The 22,486-nt window shown below is 36.5% G+C and overlaps 1 protein-coding gene across 1 annotated transcript in view; it reads right to left on the bottom strand.

The window, feature by feature from the left end:
* Window positions 1-22,486, bottom strand: part of gas7b (growth arrest-specific 7b) — a 76,516-nt gene that overhangs the window by 29,518 nt on the left and 24,512 nt on the right. The window contains exons 2-4 of the mRNA XM_057825924.1: window positions 21,585-21,702; window positions 6,374-6,451; window positions 3,136-3,224 (exon numbers count right to left, since the gene is read on the bottom strand). Coding sequence (XP_057681907.1) covers window positions 3,136-3,224; window positions 6,374-6,451; window positions 21,585-21,702 — 285 coding nt within the window. The remainder of the gene's footprint in view (window positions 1-3,135; window positions 3,225-6,373; window positions 6,452-21,584; window positions 21,703-22,486) is intronic.

Raw genomic sequence — 22,486 nt, 5'->3', positions numbered from 1 at the left:
CCTTTCGAAATTTCTCACATACAGTGGGGCAAATAAGTTTTTAGTCAACCACTAATTGTGCAAGTTCTCCCACTTGAAAATATTACAGAGGGCTGTAATTGTCAACATGGGTAAACCTCAACCATGAGAGACAGAATGTGGGGGGAAAAAAACAGAAAATCACATTGTTTGATTTTTAAAGAATTTATTTGCAAAATCAAAATCGCACAGATGAAAAAACATTGTCTGCTTTAATTAAAACCACCCAAACATTTATAGGTGTTCATATTTTAATGTGGATATCATGCAAACAATGACAGTATGGGGGAAAATAATTAAGTGAACCCTCTACCTAAGGAGACTTAAAGAGCAATTGAAACCAATTTTTACCAAACATTTTAAGTCAGGTGTGTGCCCAATCACTGATGAGTGGTTTAAAGCTGCCCAGCACACTATAAAACACACACCTCGTAAGAAATGTCTTGATGAGAAGCATTGTCTGATAAGCATCATGGCTTGGTCAAAAGAGCTGCCTGACGACCTGCGATCAAGGATTATTGATTTGTATGAAGCTGGGAGCACCTCATTAAAATATGAAAACCTATAAATGTTCAGGTGGTTTTAGTAAAAGCAGACAGTTTTTTCATCTGTGTGATTTTTACAAATATCAGATCACATTTGATGGTGATTTTATGCAGGAATGTGAGAAATTCCAAAAGGTTCAGATACTTTTTCACACCACTGTAGGTAACACTTCATTTGGCAGCAGCTTAATAAGACTGCCATAAGACCATCAAAATCAAGACATGGGCATTAATGAATGCTTATGACAGCTGTCATTTAGTGTCATCTGGCAAATTATGTCACTAACTCCATTTATCTCCAGCTGGGATCTTTTACATCCATTCAAAAGTGAGATCATTTGCCTTATGACACAAAATGACATCTGTCACAAGCATTCATTAGTGCTCATGGCAGTGTCATGTCCTAATTATGATGATCGTATGACAGTGTTATGGCGCCACTGTTAAATAAAGAGTTAACAAATACCATAACTAGCAATTAATGAAACAAGTAGAACAGTAACTGAAAAAATAATTAGCACAGAACATGAATTTTGAAAGTAATTTACATTTGTAGTGCTGCAATGCATGCTAGGAGGCATGTTAGACGACAAGTGTTAAGAGCAGGTGGCAGCAGAGGTTGACTCTCTCCCCCAAGGGAGCAGTGATGGCCAAATGCGGCTTCTTGAAGCAATGAAGCTTTGCGGTCAATTGGTTCAACGCTTCATGGGGTTCATTTGGTCTTATGACAGTCTTATGATGCTGCTATCAAATGAAATGCTACGGTTAATATCTTTTGGTGTAAATTAAAGATGCACGATAATATCGGTTACCGATAATTATCGGCCGATAATGGCAATTATGACGACACACAGATAATCCAGATTTTAAAAAAATACAACTGATAATGCAATCCGATAATTATACACTTGGTTTAGCCTCCAAATGTGCGCAACCGAAGCAGTTTTGTCCACTTATGTAAATTATACTTTTATGACAAAGCTGTGAACAGGAAGGGGTTATGGGGGAACAGAAGAAAAGAAACACAAGAAACGAAACACAAAAAATAACAAGAAATACATTGAACGCCTACACTAACTAGGAATATGTTGGTGCTATCGTTAGCTAGATGTATTTCCGGTTGACACCATGTGGGGGGGCTGTTGACCAGGGAAAGAAGGGGAAGTGGGTGGGGAAGTCTCAATTAAGAGGGGTAGAGTGTACACAAATCAACTCTTGTGATCTAGAAACCAGTAATCGTTTGAATCCCTTGTGAGTGTAAGCCCTTTGGCAACTGACCCTTGAAGTAAATATTGCCATTTGTTCTTATTAAGCCCATACATCTACACAAAATTGGTCATTTTTCACCTAAACCATGAAAAAATTGCTTTCAAATGTTTTGAACCATACCTATTCTTGAATTAAGAATATTTCTGACATGTTTTTTTAGGATTAAGTCTAATAATTTATTGTTTAAAATAAGGCTGTTAAGATTATTTTCAGCTAGCTATTTTTCTTCAAGAAATCTGAGTGAAATATTCTTGAAGCGCTGGCAGATAATTTCACTTATTTCCAATAGATTTACACTGAAAACAAGGGAATTTAACTAGTTTGAAGGAGGTGTGTTTTTGCAGTGTTGTAATGTTTTTTGTTAGGAATGGCTTACTTTTAAAGGCATTTTTGTGCAACTTTACTTTTTATTTACTCTGTAAGTACTTGTTGCCAAAAGTCTACCATTACACAATGTCAGACAATCTGTCTTTATTTAGATGTTGGAATTGACTACTTGTTCACATTTGATGTTGAAAAAAGCAATAAATTATAGTTTTGCACAGTAATGTTTTCCCTTGTGTATACTTTAAAATTTTAAATAAATCTTTTAATAGAATTATCGGCTTGACATTATCGGTTATCAGTTGGAACGAGGAGGAAATTATCGGTTATCGGTATCAGTGGAAAAATGTATTATCGTGCATCACTAGTGTAAATATCCCATGATACAGTGAGGACAGTGGTGGTTTATAGTCCTGTGCGTCTTATCTATGAAAAAATGGCGTTTTCGTGTCAAATTTGGTGGGCGGCGCCTTATAGTCCGAAAATGATAATACTTTTGCTTTGATGAAGAAAGAAATTGAACTAATGACATTTGTCCTCATCGTGAGCGAGTTAGAGCTTTTCTCAACTGGTTGCACACGTGTGCAAACCTTCTCATGCGGTTGGAATCTGGAATATCATGAGAAAACACATGTACTGTAAGCTCTGGGAGAAAATGCTAACTCACACAAACATTGCTGTCCGTAAAAACTATCTAAAGCATACTAATATGCTTTTAAAGGTTAAGAGGCTAAGAACACAGAACAGAGACAAATGACCCTTTGTTCATTCCATTGAAAGTACTTTAAGTAGTATCAGGATTGTTCGCTCGAGCACAAGATATTTTGTGGACATTGGTTTTGTATTAATTTCCGTAAACCTAGGCCCTGTTAATGTTTTACAAGTCAACTGTCGTTAAAATAGTCATCTTGAAAAGAGAAAAAAAAATTGACACTTCTGATTTTGCACTTTTTTGTTTTGTGTTGTCATAGTGTTTTACCTGTGGATCAGTACTGTTTTTCCGGCCTATACTGTTGTGTGGAGGCTCCGGATGGTGCGAGGGACTCCCACTAAAATGGAAGCCGTTCACTGTGGATATAAGTCATTTTTAATCAATATTTGGACAACAACACAGATATAGTCACATCACAACATAACACAGATTACATGAGAAAGTATTTGATCAACTGCAAGATAACATAATGCATATGTAACAGAAGGAGGGGGCACTTTTAGAAACAAAACATATTATTTCATCACCCAATTTTCTTATTCTTTCATTTTTTGTTACTTGGGGTTGTGCTGTAATGTTTTGAGATGTTTGTACCTGGTGTTACTTAAACTTCAAAAGTTCAAGCGAGTGTTTCTAAATTAACTTAAATCCCACGAGTGTTACATAAACACCTTTTGTATGCATTTTTTCTCAATAAAACAAGTATATACAGTGTTCTCAGCTGATATTTTAAGAGTTAGTTAGTTGATTTTCACATATTGAAGCACTTTGGCAGCAGTGGAAAAAGAAGAACTGCTGCCACCCGAACAAAAAAAAAAAAAAAAAAAAACTCCAGTATTACGTTTTTACAAGTTATCAATAATTGTCACGTGAAAACGTTATAATTAGCTTGTAAAAACATGATAATTATCATGCAAAAACATGATAACGATCATGTGAAAATGTTAAAATTATCATGTAAAAATGTGATACTTATCATGTAAAAATGTGATGGTTATCAGGTAAAAAATGTGATATCATGTAAAAATGTTATACTATCATGGACAAACTTGATAATTATTATGGAAAAATGTGATAATTATCATATAAAAACATGATATCATGGGAAAAAAGTGATAATTATCATGTAAAAACGTGCTAATTATCTTGGGAAAATAGTGATAACTATCATTAACAACCTAGTAACTATCATGCAAAAACGTGGTAACTATCATGCAAAAACATGATAAAAATCATGCAAAAACATATTATCATGTAAAAAAGTAATAATTATAATGTAAAAATGTGATAATTATAATGTAAAATTAGTGATAACTATCATGTAAAAACGTGGTAACTATCATGCTAAAACAGGAAAAAAATCATGCAAAAGCATGACAATTATCATTTAAAAATGTTGTATGTGAAAATCTTATAATAAAATCGTGATAATTATGTAAACATCTTATAACTATCATGTAAAATCGTGATAATTATCATGTCAAAATGTTAGAACAAACGTGTAAAAATGTGACATGTAAAATGTTATAACTGTCATGAAATAACTAGTTATCACGTTGTTACATAATAGTTATCATGTAGCAACGTGATAACTATCATGGAAAAACATGGTAACTATCATGCAAAAATGTGGTAACTATCATGCAAAAACATGAAAACGATCATGCAAAAATATGATAATTATCATGTAAAAATGTGATACTTATCATGTAAAAATGTGATGTTATCAGGTAAAAAACGTGATATCATGTAAAAATGTTATAACTATCATGGACAAATTTGATAATTATTATGGGAATATGTGATAATTATCATGTAAAAACATGATCTTTTCATGGAAAAAAAGTGATAATTATCATCTAAAACATGCTAATTATCTTGGAAAAATAGTGATAAATATCATGTAACAACCTAGTAACTATCATGCAAAAACGTGGTAACTATCATGCAAAAACATGATAAAAATCATGCAAAAACATATTATCATGGAAAAAGTGATAATTATCATGTAAAAACGTGATAATTATAATGTAAAATTAGTGATAACCATCATGTAAAAGTGTGGTTACCATAATGCTAAAACAGGAAAACAATCAAGCAAAAGCATGACAATTATCATTTAAAAATGTTGTATGTGAAAATCTTATGAGATTTTTACATAATTATCACGATTTTATTACATAACTATCATGTAAAAACGTGATAATTATCATGTCAAAGTGTTTGAACAAACGTGTAAAAATGTGACATCATGTAAAATGTTAGAACTGTCATGAAATAACTCGTTATCACGTTGTTACATAATAGTTATCATGTAGCAACGTGATAACTACCATGTAAAAACATGTAATTATCATGCAAAAATGTGGTAACTATCATGCAAAAACATGAAAACGATCATGCAAAAATATGATAATTATCATGTAAAAATGTGATATCATGTGAAAATAATAACATAAATTTGTGATAATTATGTAAAAATCTTTTAATTATCTTGTAAAACCGTGATAACTATAATGTAAAAATGTGATAACAATTATGTAAAAATGTGTTGTCATGTAAAAAATGTGATATCATGTTAAAATGTTATAACTATCATGGTAAAACTTGATATCATATAAAAACGTGATAACTGTCATGTTAAAACGTGATAAGTATCATGTTAAAACGTGGTAATTATCATGTAAAAATGTTATAACTATCATGTAAAAACAATTATAATGCAAAAACATGATAACGATCATGTAAAAACATGATAATTATCATGCAAGAACACAATAATTATCATGTAAAATGAGATGATTAGCATATAAAAACGTGATAACTCATGTAAAGACAGTGGTAATTATCATGTAAAATTGTGATTATTATCATGTAAAAATGTTATAACAATCATGTAAAAACTTGGTAATTAGCTTGTAAAAATGTGGTGATTATCATATAAAATTGTGACAATTATCATGGAAAATCATGATCATTATCATCTAAAAACTTGATACTTACCATGTAAAAATGTGATATCATGTACAAACATGAAACTTGATTTTTTAAAGTTGCATTTTAATATCAACTTTATCAAGTTTTAAGAAAGGTCTAAAATGAATTCACTTTAACCATAATGTATTATTCCTGTCCCTGTTGTGCAGTGAGCGCGATACACAGTAATGACTTTCCAATTGGGCCGATACTGTAGATACAAATGAGAGCAACTTTCAGCAGCGGGGTTGGAAACATGTTCCGATCCTCCTAGGCTCTCTTGTGTTCATCAGCCTTCAGGGGGAAAATAGAGCCAAAACAGTGACAGAGGAGCCTTTGCTTCAGTAGTTGAAGCTACAGATAAAATTAGTTCCAGGAAGTGTCTGTTTCTATGTGTGTGGTGTGGCTTGAGAGGCTGCTTTGTGCCGTGGCGGAATTTTAGAAGAAATCCGTGCCTCGGGTCAAAAAAAAAAAGAACATGGGAAGTTGCAATGATAGAAAGTTCAAACAGATATGTGGAATATTGAACCTGTAGGAGGAAAGTTCTTGTGACGCTGGGAGGATTTTGGAGTCCCAGGAGCGCTGGAGGGTCTCTCCCATGTTGTCTCTTATGGGGAAAAGAAAAATAAGTACAATTTCATCACATTAGGACAGTTATTTTATTTTCATTTCAGTTAATGGTTAAAGGAAGTGAGAAGACAAAAAGAATAGTACTGTGTACCCCAGAAGCTATGCAACTCATATTTGTATGATGCATTTAATCATATAATTCATACTTAAAAGAGTTTATTGTTGTAAGTTTCTATAACCAGCAGAGAAAAACACCACTATATGGGGAGAACATTCAAGCGCCACATCGATGGGAGGAAAAAATTTCATTTCATTTGGGCTTTTTTTGGTTGGCTCGGCTCTATTGAACAGAGGGAAGAGCTGCCCAAGCCTTCGCCTTAAATGACACGCATGGCACGGAGAACTGGCAGCTAGCTGATGGTTAACAGCCATAGCTTCCGATTTGATGCAAAACGTGAGCAGGAAGCGCAACTCCCAGGCAAACAATATGATCAATTGTGTCTCTTTTTCATACTTTCTGTAGATAAAATACAACTTGCAAAGTGTTATCATTAGAGGTGGGTAGTAAGTTTTGTAGGCATGTGCGGTATGAGATTCTGACAGTATGGTAACCTCAAGCAAAAATATTACGGTTTCACGGTATTGCAATTATAGCTCTAAAATATGTTACTTTGAGATATCTGTGTTAAAAAGATTAAAAAATAAATAAAAAAAAGCAGAATGAACAAGATTTTTATTTTTCAAAACATATTAGCAAATTGGCGCATAAGTATAATGTTAAGTTAATATAAATTTGAAAAACTAAATAAATTAATTAAATATTTTAAATAAAATTAAAACAAATGTGGTCCTTTAGGTGAGCCTAAACCCACAGCCACAGCTCAACAACATTACCATTAGAACAAAAATATTTGAACTATTTTTCAAAAAGCACATTCACGTTCATTTCAGTATTTTTTTTTGTCTTTCTCGCCGGAATTCAACGGATTTCTGAGGAGGATTAATGTGATTATGTAATAGGTTTGTAGTCTTTTTCTTCTTCAAAGCATAATAATAACAGTTCATATAGATTAAAAAAAAAAAAAAAAAATCAAACATTGTTAGCAGTCACTCACAATGTTACTCATTACTTGAGTATTCTTTTCACCAACTAATTTTTTACTTGTACTTGAGTACATTTTTTGGAATGACTACTTTTACTTTGAGTTATATTAATTTGAAGTAATGCTACTCTTACTCGAGTAACATTTTTGGCTACTCTACCCACCCCTGGTTACTAGAGATGTCCCGATCAATTGGCATCCCGATCGAGCGGGTCAGATCACGTCATTTTCAAAGTATCGGAATCGGCAAAAAAATATCGGCCATGCCTTTTTTTAATATATATATATATATATATATATATATATTTTTTTTTTTTTTTTTAAATAAATCGTTTTCTAATTGTATTTAACGTTATAGACATAATATGTTATGTACTGTATGTTGAATGTATATATTCGTCCGAGTTTTATTCATTTTTTTCTTAATGCATTGCCTCATCCAGAGTCTTTAGTTCAGGCTTAAGGTAGGGTTATCAAATTTATCCCGATAACGGCAGTAATAAGTTTTTTTAAAAATATATCACATTAAAATATTTAACGCAATTAATGCATGCGTTGCACGACCTACTCGCGCTTTGTCGCACTCAATCTGTAATGGCGCCATTTTACCTATATATAGAGAAAAAAAGGCAGCGTAAAATGAGTAGAGTAAATTTTGGCAGCCATTGGAGGCTTATTTTAATTGGCTAAAGCCTTACAATCCCTCTCCCTACAATTAGAAATATTATGGGAAGCGATGTGGGGAAGAAAGGTAGCAATTGATCTTTTTCTTACCACCCAACGCAGAGAAGATATATCAATTGGTAGCACTACGCACAGTCATGGTTCCACTTCCCATCATGCATTGGGGCATGGCTACAGTATCATTTACTGAAAGCTCAACAAATACACTAGATGGCAATATTTAGTCACAATATACAAAGTCACAAGTCTTTCTATACGTGGATCCCTCTCACAGAAAGAATGTTAATAATGTAAATGCCATATTGAGGATTTATTGTCATAATAAACAAATACAGTACTTATGTACTGTATGTTGAATGTATATATTCGTCCGAGTTTTATTCATTTTTTTCTTAATGCATTGCCAAAATGTATATGATTGGGAAAAATTAACGGGAATGATTGGAATTGAATCGGGAGCAAAAAAAAGCAATCGGATCGGGAAATATTGGGATTGGCAGATACTCAAACTAAAACGATCGGGATCAGATCGGGAGCAAAAAACATGATCGGAACAACACTACTGGTTACCATAACAACTACAGAGCTCTGAATTTTGAAGTGAGTTCAGAGTAAGCAGCAGTGTGACAACTTCCACAACACCAAAAAAACACCATGTGGAATTTTGTGAGAAAAAAATAATCACAATATCTAACTCTAGCGTATTGCCAACAACAATACGGTTTTCTACATGATAACATACATTATACAGTATTTATACACGCACACACAGTGTCACTCTAAACAATCTAAACAAGTTTCATAAGTTGAGAACCCTGAATTATAATATTAGACAGCACATGTGGACTGAGCAACTTATGCTATCGAGCAAAATGTCAATTCGTACTCATTAGAATTAAATATTTTTCTTAGTCTGTCAGATTTATGTATAAGTGCAGCAAATCTCATCAGCCTCCTTGTCCCACAAAACTGTAAAAAAGAAAAAATGTCCATCATTCTAAATTGCCCTAATTGACCTGCGTTTCATATGACTCATTTCCTTCCCAGCCTCTCTCGAGACTTAGAATGAGCCTCCATCATTCAGATTCAAAATTTCAATGACAGCACGCAGCACATGAATGACCTTTTTCCCTTTACATAAAGTAAGGAAATCAAGCAGCAAAATGACGAGATACGAAGATGGAGATGTTTATTTTAACCATCAAGCTGATGTGAGCAGATCCTGGCTCACAGCAGTAAAAATGAATTTAACTCTGACATAACTATATACTGTCATTAGAAACTGCAATTTATGGAGAAATTACAATGAGGCTTTGCTGTGGTAGAGACAGACGTATCAGGTCACTTCCTGTTTATTTGGAGACATTTTCGGGCACACGTCCTGTTGCATGGTTGTCAATGGCATCAACTTACTTGGGCACCAGTTGAATGTCAGTGGGCTGTAATGGTATGTTTTTGGTCAAAAATCACAAACACACAGGTTTTTCTGCCATTGAAAATGAATGGGAAATTTGGACGTACATGGCCGTCAATGGCATGGACGTGCATGGCTGTCAATTGCATCCACTTACTTGTGCGCCAGTTTCATGTCAATGGACTGACGTGGTAAATGGTCACAAGGACAAGGACCTAAATCACATGGACCTATGTTTTCCTGCCATTGAAAATGAATGGGAAATTTGGACGTACATGGCTGTCAATGGCATGGACGTGCATGGCTGTCAATTGTACCCACTTACTTGTGCGCCAGTTTCATGTCAATGGACTGATGTGGTAAATGGTCACAAGGACAAGGATCTAAATCAAAAGGACCTACAGTATGTTTTCCCGCCATTGAAAATGAATCGGAAATTTGGACGTACATGGCTGTCAATGGCATGGACGTGCATGGCTGTCAGTGTCAATTGCATCCACTTACTTGTGCACCAGTTTCATATCAATGGACTGACGTGGTAAATGGTCACAAGGACAAGGACCTAAATCACATGGGCCTATGTTTTCCTGCCATTGAAAATGAATGGGAAATTTGGACGTACATGGCTGTCCATGGCATGGACGTGCATGGCTGTCAATTATATCCACTTACTTGTGCGCCAGTTTCATGTCAAGGGACTGACTTGGTAAATGGTCACAAGGACAAGGACCTAAATCACATGGACCTATGTTTTCCTGCTATTGAAAATGAATGAGATATTTGGACGTACATGGCAGTCAATAGCATGGACGTGCATGGCTGTCAATTGCATCCACTTACTTGTGCACCAGTTTCATGTCATTGGACTGACGTGGTAAATAGTCACAAAAACAAGGACCTAAATGACAAGGACCAATGTTTTCCTGCCATTAAAAATGAATGGGAAATTTGGACGTACATGGCCGTCAATGGCATGGACGTGCATGGCTGTCAATTGCATCCACTTACTTGTGCGCCAGTTTCATGTCAATGGGCTGACGTGGTAAATGGTCACAAAAACAAGGACCTAAATGACAAGGACTGATGTTTCCCTGCCATTAAAAATGAATGGAAAATTTGGACGTACACGGCCGTCAATGGAATGGACGTGCATGGCTGTCAATTGCATCCACTTACTTGTGTGCCAGTTTCATGTCAATGGACTGACGTGGTAAATGGTCACAAAAACAAGGACCTAAATGACAAGGACCGATGTTTTCCTGCCATTGAAAATGAATGAGAAATTTGGACGTACATGGCAGTCAATGACACGGATGTGCATGGCTGTCAATTGCATCCACTTACTTGTGCGACAGTTTCATGTCAAGGGACTGACTTGGTAAATGGTCACAAGGACAAGGACCTAAATCAATAGGACCTATGTTATTCTGCCATTGAAAATGAATGGGAAATTTGGACGTACATGGCCGTCAATGGCAAGGACGTGCATGGTTGTCAACTGCATCCACTTACTTGTGTGCCAGTTTCATTTCAACTTGGTAAATGGTCAAAAGGACCTAAATCACAAGGACCTATGTTTTCTTGCCATTAAAAATGAATGGGAAATTTGGACGTACATGGCTGTCAATGGCATCATGATCAGTAATGAATGGGACACTTTTGGGTGAATTTGGGGGAATGAAAGTTTTTTGGCAAATTCTCTGCACAACTTTTATGTCCCTTACAGTCCTGGAATTTTCGATGTGTAAATTCCGTGATTTGGTCAAAAATTGTAGCAATTTTGGGGAAAAAAAAAAAACATTTAAAAAATATATCTAGTCCTACAATTTGCCCAACTCACATAATTTGGACATTAAAAAAATCCAGGATGATGAGGGGCATAAAAGTTGTATACAGAATTTGGAAAAACTTTCCGGTGCCCTGGAAATTTGCCAAAAACTTTCCCATTTATTTTTAATGGGATGCAACTTTAAAATTTCCCATTCACTTCCAATGAAATTTCCAATGGAATTTACATTGTATTGATACCATTGACGGCTATGCATGTCAATTCTATTGATGGCAATGAACTTGGATTCCATTGACACATATGTAAGTCGATGCTGTCGATGGCCATGGACGTCCAAACTTCCCATTCATTTTCAATGGCAAAAAAACAAATGTCCCCAAATCAACAGGAAATGACCAGAAAATAATAGGACACACCCACAAATGTCCCCAAATGACCTGACAATACCACGACATCCCCCAAAATGTCCCCAAATGACCTGATATGACCAGGACACGCCCCCAAATGTCCCCAAATGACCTGATATGACTTGGACACGCCCCCCCAAATGTCCCCAAATGACCTGATATGACCAGGTCGCAACCCCGAAATGTCCCCAAATGACCTGATATGACCAGGACACGCCCCCCAAATGTACCCAAATGACCTGATATGACTAGGACACGCCCCCAAATGTCCCCAAATGACCTGATAATACCAGGCCATCCCCCCCCCAAATGTCCCCAAATGACCTGATATGACCAGGACACTCCCCCAAATGACCTAATATGACCAGGACCCCCCCCCCCCCCAAATGACCTGATATGACTAGGACACGCCCCCCCCAAATGTCCCCAAATGACATGATATGACTAGGACACCCCCCCAAACGTCCCCAAATGACCTGATATGACTAGGACACGCCCCTGAAATGTCCTCAAATGACCTGATATGGCAAGGACATGTCCCCCAAATGTCCCCAAATCAACAGGAAGTGACCTGTTATGACCAGGACGCGACCCCCAAATGTTCCCAAATCAACACTGATATTGTCCCCGAAATGTCCCCAAACCAACCTTGGCGGGGTGAAGATCTGTATCTCCACACAGCAAAGACCCAGAGTAATTTCTCTAGAAATTGTAGTTTCTAGTGTGAATATAATGTTCTGGCTGAATGTGTATAATTATAAAAAGAAGGGCTTTGTTCGTTGGTTTGGTAGCACCAGACCGAATTAATCCTTGAAGTCTCAGGTCATCATTGTAAATTTGAAGATGTTGAAGCATTTTTTTTCAAATGCCTATATAATCTATGTGCTTCAAAAAAATATTGGTCTTAAATATTGGCTTTGAGTATCGGCTGAAATCTTTTTTAGGTATCGGCATCAGCATTTGACAATCCCATACCGGTTAACATCTAACTCCAACTAGTCCTCTGGTTGTTGTACTGCATTTGGGTTCTTTGCACATCTGTGTATTTCAGTGTCACATTTAAAAGGAACAGTAGTCTCCCTCTGGCAAAAGCGACTGAGATTCTTGACAAACCTATTATGTGTGTTAAAAGAGAGTTTGTCTGAGGGTTTGTCAGTTTGAAAGGAATTCCAGATGGTCAAACACTCTGTCCGAAAAAGACTTTCTCTCAAGATGGCTGGCAATGCGACCCTATTGAATAATCACTTTCAATCATCTTAAATAAAAAGACGAGCCTGGTTTGTGTAAATAAATTTGACAATAGTATTATAGTACGAGTATTGGTATAGAGCCCGTGGCTAATTTTAGCTCCAGCTCGAGCCACAATTTGACCACTGGAAATATGATCAGAGGCATACAAGATGTGAACAGCTCTGTGGGAAACCGGTTCCACTCTGAGGCAACGTCTAATCCACAGCTGTGGTTAACACATTGAGAACGTACTCTTGTAATGTACACTCTTAGCAATAATTGCGTTATTATCTCTTAAAAGAGGTGATACTTAGATGATTGGGTCTCTATTTGAAATATGAATTAAATACATCAATTCTTCTAAAGTGCATTTTTTTCTACCCACAGAGCAACAAAATAAATTGTTTTCCGAGGCTAAGTAGAGAGACCATGCCTTTAGCTTTAATCTGTTTGGCTTTGGTGTTTACCACTGATACAAAACATTGAAAGTTGCTAAGGAAACTCTCACACATCAGTCGTTGTATTTTAGTCTTTTCTTAATCTGTGGTAGAGGTGAACATCCTCATGTAGCCATGCGCTGATTTACGCAATATTTTCTTTTTTAGTCATTTCTCTGAAATGATGCTATCAGTAGCAGCGCCACTACATCTAAAAAGAAACCAAAAGTATATGATAAGTGCAATATTTGCCGTATGTATTTACATCATTAACTCATTTGCTCCCAAAAACGTATGAATACGTTCTATTTTTAAGCGCTTCAGTGTCTCAAAGACGTATTTATACGTCTTTTAGGTTTTTTGGTTCTGATACAACTGAGGTCCAAAGCACAAAGCTGAAAATCCATTTTAAAGCAATAAAACTGGCCACTGGAGGGCAGTAGCGCATTTGGTAGAACCGCAACCCGATTCAACGGCAACGAACGGCCGGGCCACAGCGCCGGCGGAAGACAACCAAATGGAGAACAATCTAGAAGACGCCCGGGATGCCAGGCGCTGAACGACCGAGGAGAACAACCGGGACCACCAGTGCAGCGGACGATGTCGTTGATTCCGTGCTGCTCGCCAAGCAAACCCCGCAGAGACTCAAAAAAATCCATCTTTATGAGACATGCGGCGATGAGGGAAAGGTTAACCTGGCTGTCGTGGCCACAACAGCGTCATCTGAGTTAGTTATGCGTAAATAAATTGTTACTTTGCTATCAAAAACTCTATTTGTCTTGTTGTTTATGTTATTTTGTAAAAGGAAAACATTATTCAGATGTTTGGGATGTCACTAAAGCAAAAAATAGCTGTGTTAAAGTCAAAGTTATGTTTGAAAAGCTCAAGTTCTCTGTTTTTTCATCAGAAATGGGAAAATTGCTCAAACTAAGCTATTTTCTAATGCTGATTTCTAAAGAATGGAAAAAGATATGAACTGGGGTTGTTCCGATCAGGTTTTTTTGCTCCCGATCCGATCGTTTTAGTTTGAGTTTCTGCCGATCCTGATATTTCCCGATCCGATTGCTTTTTTTTTTTTTGCTCCCGATTCAATTCCAATCATTCCCGACAATTTTTCCCGATCATATACATTTTGGCAATGCATTAAGAAAAAAATGAATAAAACTCGGACCAATATATACACTCAACATACAGTACATAAGTACTGTATTTGTTTATGATGACAATAAATCCTCAAGATGGCATTTACATGATTAACATTCTTTCTGTGAGAGGGATCCACGGATAGAAAGACTTGTAATTCTTAAAGGATAAATGTGACTTTGTATATTGTGACTAAATATTGCCATCTAGTGTATTTGTTGAGCTTTCAGTAAATGATACTGTAGCCATTTAACTGTTCTGCCCAAATGCATGATGGGAAGTGCAACAATGACTATGTGTAGTGGCACCAATTGATATATCTTCTCTGCGTTGGGAAGTAACATAGGGTGTTAAGGAAAAGATCAACCACTACCGTTCTTCCCCACATTGCTTCCCACAATATTTCTAATTGTTGAGAGAGGGACTTTAAGGCTTTAGCCAATTACAAAAAGGCTCCAAAGACTGCCCAAATTCACTCTGCTCATTTTATCTTTTAGCTCTATATGTAAGTAAAACGGTGCCATTATAGATTGAACGCAACAATGCGTGAGTGGGTCATGCAGCGCATGCGTTAATTGCATTAAATATTTCAACGTGATTAAATTTTTTAAAATTAATTACCGCCATTAACGCGATAAATTTGATAGCCCTACTTTAAGCCAAAACTAAAGACTCTGGATGAGTGTAAGACATTTTGTCTGTAACGTTAAATACAATTAGAAAACGATTTAATTAAAAAATATATATATATTAAATAAAAGGCATGTCCGATATTTTTTTGCCGATTCCGATATTTTGAAAATGACGTGATCGGATCGAGACATCTTTAATAAGAACTAACATTTTTTTTCTTACTGAAAGAAGAGAGTCTAATTTTTCTTTCGATGGGTTACATGTTTAAATAGCAATAGAACAGAATTTTCTGTGGGCCTTGCAAAATCAGTCAAAATCCAGTAAAACGGCCGGGAGCGAAGGGTCTTGCTCCGGTGAAAATGGCTGGGAGTGAATGAGTTAAAGGCAGAAGCGATTCCCAACCACAATGGCATATTGTACATGTTTGGCATGGGAAAGTATTTCTTCCAAACCCAGAATCTTATCAATCTGAAAATTATTTTTTTGCCACTAATTATGTGTTTTATGCCTGTATACAAATGAGATTTGATGTGTCAGAAAACCAGTTAGTTACAATCAACACAGTTGATCTATTGAGAGCAATGGGGCAGTTGAGCTTGCTTCAGTGCACGTGACTCTATTTTGGTATGTGTGACTGCTGTGGCTGATGTATGTGGTAGATAAAGAATGTACATCAGATAGCGGAATTATCTGGAATGGCAACTTAAAGAACAACATATTAACGCAACAGTCAGTTCAACAAAGTAATAGATGAGAAACGGAAATCCTCCCGCTCTTGCAACTCGTCCTTTTCTGAACAACGCTAGTGTTTTCCTCATCTTTTATAACCATAAGACAAAGGAATAGCATTGGCATGTTTGCTCTTTTACATATGCACTTTTATTATTTGGCCGTGGCGCAGTTGGTAGCTGGAGTTGTTCTGGGACTGAAGGGTCAGCGATTCAATTCCCGGCTATAACTGCCCACTGTCGAAGTGCCCTTGGGCAAGGCACTGAACCCCTAATTTGCCCCCAATGGGTTGGCAGCGCCTTGCATGGCAGCAGCCAGTGTGTGCCGCTAACCCTATCATCTAACTCAAATAATCAGGATCGTTATCAGGCTCCTGCAGAGCTTACTGATGAGCTGATCATTTGCTTCAGGTGTTTTAAGGAGAGAGACATTGAAAACAAGCTGGATAGGGGCCTTAGAAGACCGGAGTTGGCTACCCCTGCTCTAGACTTACTGACCAGAAAAGCCGAGTGGCTCTGATTTAGATTAGCCAGTATTTTAAGAGCTTATACTAATGCTAAAGTGACCGCTACGCTAACGATAGGAGTTACATTTACCATCTGATGATCACTCAGCACAGACCTTTAAAGGCAGAAATGATGTCGTATTTTTGTCTCATAGTTGTCCTGTCAGACGAAAACTGGCATTCGTCTCGGTATGTTTTAGTCTCCCAAGCCACATTCTTAGCTCATCATTGTCACAAAAAAAATTGATCGACGATTATTTATTTTCGTTTTTGTCATTGTTGATGAAAACATCACTGTAGCGAGCCGCTTATCTGGCAACCCAAAGGATATGGGGATATTTCAATGAATGCATGATCACCTGTGCCACCGTCACCTTCAAGACGCGTAACACATTACATTTACTCTGCTATGTTTACTTGAGTAAGTTTTTGAGAAAAATGTACTTCTAAAAGTAGTTTTATTAAGCCATACTTTTGATTTTTACTTGAGATTTGTAAAGAACAAACGTTACTCTTACTCCACTATTTTGGGCTACACTCGTCAGTAGAGATGTCCCGATCGGGATGCCGATCGATCGGGTCCGATCACGTCATTTTCAAAGTGTCGGAATCGGCAAAAAAATATCGGACATGCCTTTTTTTGATGTATACATTTTTTAAATAAATTGTTTTCTAATTGTATTTAATGTGACAGACATTATATGTTACACTCATCCAGAGTCTTTAGTTTTGGCTAAAGGTAGGGTTTAAGGGTCAAATTTATCCCGATAATGGCGACCCTCGTGAGGAATAAGCGGCATGGAAAATGAATGAATGAATGAATGGCGGTAATTAGGCCTGAACGATATTGGAAAAAACTATTGTTGCGATTTTTTTTAGGTGTGCAATATATTGCGATATTATATTGCGATAGTAAAAAAAAAAAAATAATAATAATAATTTTAAAGAAATATTCACTAGATGACTTGAATAGCTGTTTGGAAATACTTTGCATGACACACCGTGACCACAGTGTATTCATATAATACGGTTTCATTTGTGAATGATTAAGATTGCTGTATTATTATGAAGGGATCCAGGAAGCCATGTCTGCACAAAATAGATAATTTCTTGAACACAATATTTGACACTTCAACAGCAGCAAATACATTAAATGACAAATAAAAGAGCAGGTGCATTCGTCCCCTGAGTTTTTGACAAAATATAACAATAAATAACAACTTCGGTAAAATAACAACAAAGTTGTAAACATATTTGAACAAAAATATTAAATATGACAAGAGTTGTTCACAAACTATAACAATAAATAAGAACCTCAGTAAAACAAAAAAGTTGTCAACATATTTGAACTTAAATATTAAATCTGTCAAATAAAAGTGCAAGTGCATTAGTCCCCTGAGTTGTTTACACAAAATATAACAATATAGAACTGCAAAACTGCAACAAAGTTGTAAAAATATTTAAAAAATATTAAGTATCAAAACTTTATGTGCAGCTGTACTATATATAGTTATTTGAAAAATACGATTTACAGTTAATTTAAATATAAAAGAAACAGAAACTCAATTGAACTTGTAAATAATTGAACTGAATAACAGCAAATAACTGATGAATAACAGAACCATTTTAACTCCCAAATTTATGTATTTGTCTGCATATCGTCCACCTTCCTTGCTCAGCAATTCTCAACTGGGTCTCATAGGTTTTTGGCCAAGACTACTAGTTTATCCACCATTGCAGGCTTGAGACAACAACGTTGGCACGTAACAATGTTCCCACCTGTACTAAAAAGCCTCTGATGGGAAGCTCGTAGCAGGAATGCATAGATACCTGCGTTTTAAATGGTCCCACATGTTCGACGGATTACTTCTTGTTGAGGCAACCATGGCGAGGCACTGTCAACAGGGCTGTTTTTTGTTCCTTATATTCTTGTCGATAGCCAAAATACTTCCAAAACTCCTTTTGGAGACAGTCTTCCCTATTCAACGTGCTGCTTGATTGCTTGCTTTCACTTTGAAAACGGCCCCTCCTCCCTCCGCTCTGCTGTTCGGCCCCTCCTCCCTCCACTCCGCTCTAGCAGGGGAGGGGGAGGAGCCGATGACTGCGAGCTGGAGAGAATGAGAGACTGTGCACTCTCTTTCTCGCTCCTTGCTCAAAACAAACGTTTGTGGATTTAAAAAAATGAAATGAAAAAACTATCGCACGTCCTTGCGATGGGACTATTGCGCATGCGCACATCGCGATGGCGATGTTTAAACGATATATCGTTCAGGCCTAGCGGTAATTAATTTTTAAAAAATTGTATCACGTCAAAATATTTAACGCATTTAATGCATGTGCTGCACGACCCACTCACGCATTGTCGCGCTCAATCTGTAATGGCGCCGTTTTACCTATATAGAGAGCTAAAAGGCAGCGTAAAATGAGTACAGTGAATTTTGGAAGCCTTTGGAGCCTTTTTTTAATTGGCTAAAGCCTTACAATCCCTCTCCCTACGATTAAAGCTATTGTGGAAAGCAATGTGGGGAAGCAAGATAGTAATTGATCTTTTTCTTAACACCCTATGTTATTTCCCAACGCAGAGAAGATATATCAATTGGTAGCACTACGCACAGTCATGGTTCCACTTCCCATCATGCATTTGGGCATGGCTACAGTATCATTTACTGAAAGCTCAACAAATACACTAGATGGCAATATTTAGTCACAATATACAAAGTCACAAGTAGGCATGTGCCGGTATGAGATTTTGATGGTACGATAACCGTGAGCAAAAATACTGCGGTTTCACGGTATCACGGTATTGCAATTATAGCTCCCAAAAATTTTGAGATGTATGGGTTAAAAAAAAAACAACAACTTTTTTCCATTGAACAGGATTTTTTTTTTTCAGACCATAGTTGCAAATTGGAACATGAATATATTGTTAAAATAAATAAATTATCAATAAAAAAAATATTTGAAATCAAATTAAAATAAATATAACTTATAGACTATACTCACAGCCACAGCTCAAGTTGCTCAAGATTACAGCAAGAACAAAATAATTTCTATAAAGTAAAAACACTTCTGAATAAAATTTTTAAAAATTTATACTGCATGACTGTTTTTTTTTAGGGTGGAAAAGCTTAAGTGAAGTTTCGCCATTTTCAGTCACTGTGTCAACTCTAGTCTACATGATGTAATGCCTTTGTGCTAAAAAGAACATAAGGAATTCATAAGTTAGGTAAAAATGTATAAGTTAGTTAAAATGTCAATATTGTTGTGGAAAGGTTTCATCTTAAAAAAAAAAAAAAAAAAACACATTGGGAGTGAGACCTCACCTTGATCCAGCGAACGTGGATTTGTGCTTAAGGCAAGATCATCGTTCGCAATTAGCGATCTTTGATGCTATCACTTTTCCCCCTTCATTCAAGCGAATCAAGCTTGTTTTCTCACTCTGCGGCTGTAACACTCAACGAACTTGCTCTCCCAGCTGAGCCTAGGCTAACATTCATCTTTGTAAGCTTTTACTTAGTTTGTATATTGAATTTGAAAGGAAAATGTGTGTTTTGTTTTTGGCGAACTTTATCTATGGTGCTAATCTGTGGAAGCTACTCACATGGAAAAATCTAATTGTACATTGTAAATGTATTCATTTTGTATATTAAACTTACCACGATTTGAGAGCTCAATAAATTGAAGAACAGTACGCCTTATGTTAGGAGTATTTGTTTTTGGGTTAGCTGGCTGTGTAGCCGTTAGCGTCACTTTCATACACAGAAACAAACGGGAGGGGGTGAGCGCTGCTGCGCCAAGCCGCTTCTGGCTGCATTTTTGACACAAGAAAAATAGCGAATACCGTCCGACGGTCTGACGGAAAATTTTAGTGGTTTTGAAACCGCGACGTTTTGACACCATGGTAAACCGTGAAACCGGTAACCGGCACATGCCTAGTCACAAGTCTTTCTATCCGTGGATCCCTCTCACAGAAAGAATGTTAATAATGTAAATGCCATCTTGAGGATTTATTGTCATAATAAACAAATACAGTACTTATGTACTGTATGTTGAATGTATATATTCGTCCGAGTTTTATTCATTTTTTTCTTAATGCATTGCCAAAATGTATATGATCGGGAAAAATTATCGGGAATGATTGGAATTGAATCGGGAGCAAAAAAAAGCAATCGGATCAGGAAATATCGGGATCGGCAGATACTCAAAACTAAAATGATCGGGATTGGATCGGGAGCAAAAAAACATGATCGGAGCAACCTTACTCGTCAGTATATTTTTTTTTGTTTTGAGTTGGTTTCCTCCTAGTGTGTTCCTGTGATTACCCATTGAGTTCACCTGTTGTGCCTGCTGCTAGTGTATCCGACAATCTGCATCCGTTTGTGTCACCCATCTGTTCCTCGTTGTCTCGTTACCCCTCGTCTCTGAGTGTATATAAGCTCCCAGTTTCTTTTCACTCCTTGTTGCGTCATTGTCAATGTCAAAGTCGATGTCCTGTCCAAGCCCTCGTGTGCTAGTCCCTCATATAAAGTAAGTTTTGTTTGAACCTTCCCTTTTTGATCCCCCAGTACTTTTGGTTGTACTTTGTGTTTTTGTTAGTTATTATTAAAACGTTTTTTTGAGTTCACCACCACCTGCCTTGCTGCTTTTTGTTTCCCTGCATTTGGGTCCACACTACCTGCCTGCCCGGTTATCCTGACAGATTTGACTTTTTTTTGTTTTTGCCAGAGACGCCAACAGTGGCTCAACCAGTTTCAACAATTAAACAAACAAACCAAAAAAATCAAACATCTAAAATAGTTACTCACAATGTTGCTCATTACTTGAGTATTCCTTTCACTAAAAACTTTTTTACTTCTGGTCACTACATTTTTTTGATCACTACTTTTACTTGGGTAATATTATTTCGAAGCAACGTTACTCTTAAGTAAAAATTTTCCCGACTCTACCGACCTCTGCTTCTAGTCAACAACATATAGCGTATAAAACACAATTCAATAACATGTTGGACTGGTCCTGTAACAACAATTCTGTATTTTTATTGTCTCTTTGGAACAATATTACCCACCCTTGGCTGAAAGTGTAACATTAAATCTTACCATTGGTTGTGGTGTTGACGTAGTATTGCCGCCCCTGTGGAGACATGTAGCATTTCCACTGAGGCGGAAGAGGGTCTCTTAGGTCCTCCATTGGAAGCTGACTTAGTGAAGCTGTTCGCTGTTAAGACACAAAGCAGTAATTACAAAAAGTGTCAAGATTTTAATGTAGTCAAATACAATTGTTAAAACCGTAAAGGAGCATATGTGCATAAAATGACCCTGCATACCAGTATATTTACTAATGGTAAGTGGGAACACAGAATAGAAAGAACCCAGTGTGTAGAAAACTGTGAAGAGTTAATTTATTTATTTTCATTTTATCAGCTTTCTGAAACATTTGAATTTCCCATTATGACATTTAAAACAAACTAACATGAATAGTTTTAAATTACCATTACTCATTTAAGGGCAAATCACACTCGGACAAAAAAGTATCTGAACCTTTTGTAATTTCTCACATTTCTTCATAAAATCACCATCAAATGTGATCTGATCTTGGTCAAAATCACACAGATGAAAATACACTGTCTGCTTTAACTAAAACCACCCAAACATTTGTAAGTTTTCATATTTTAATGAGGATAGTATGCAAACAATGACAGAAGGAGGAAAAATAAGTTAATAATTCATCACATTTAATATTTTGTGGCCCCCCATTGATCAGAACTAAACTTGGCCCATTTTTCTTCACAAGACTGCTGTAGTTCAGTCAGATTACTGGGATGTCTGGCATGAATCGTTGTCTTTAGGTAATGCCACAGCATGTCAATGGGGTTCAAGTTTGGATTTTGACTTGGCCACTCCAGAACGTGTATTTTGTTCTTCTGAAACCATTCTGAAGTTGATTTACTTCTGCGTTTGGATCATTGTCTTGTTGCAGCATCCATCCTCTTTTTAGCTTC

This window comes from Corythoichthys intestinalis, chromosome 21 (genome assembly GCF_030265065.1).
Source record: "Corythoichthys intestinalis isolate RoL2023-P3 chromosome 21, ASM3026506v1, whole genome shotgun sequence".
Taxonomy (NCBI): domain Eukaryota; kingdom Metazoa; phylum Chordata; class Actinopteri; order Syngnathiformes; family Syngnathidae; genus Corythoichthys; species Corythoichthys intestinalis.
Note: the sequence above shows the minus strand (reverse complement) of the source record. Positions and strands in the feature narration are given on the sequence as shown.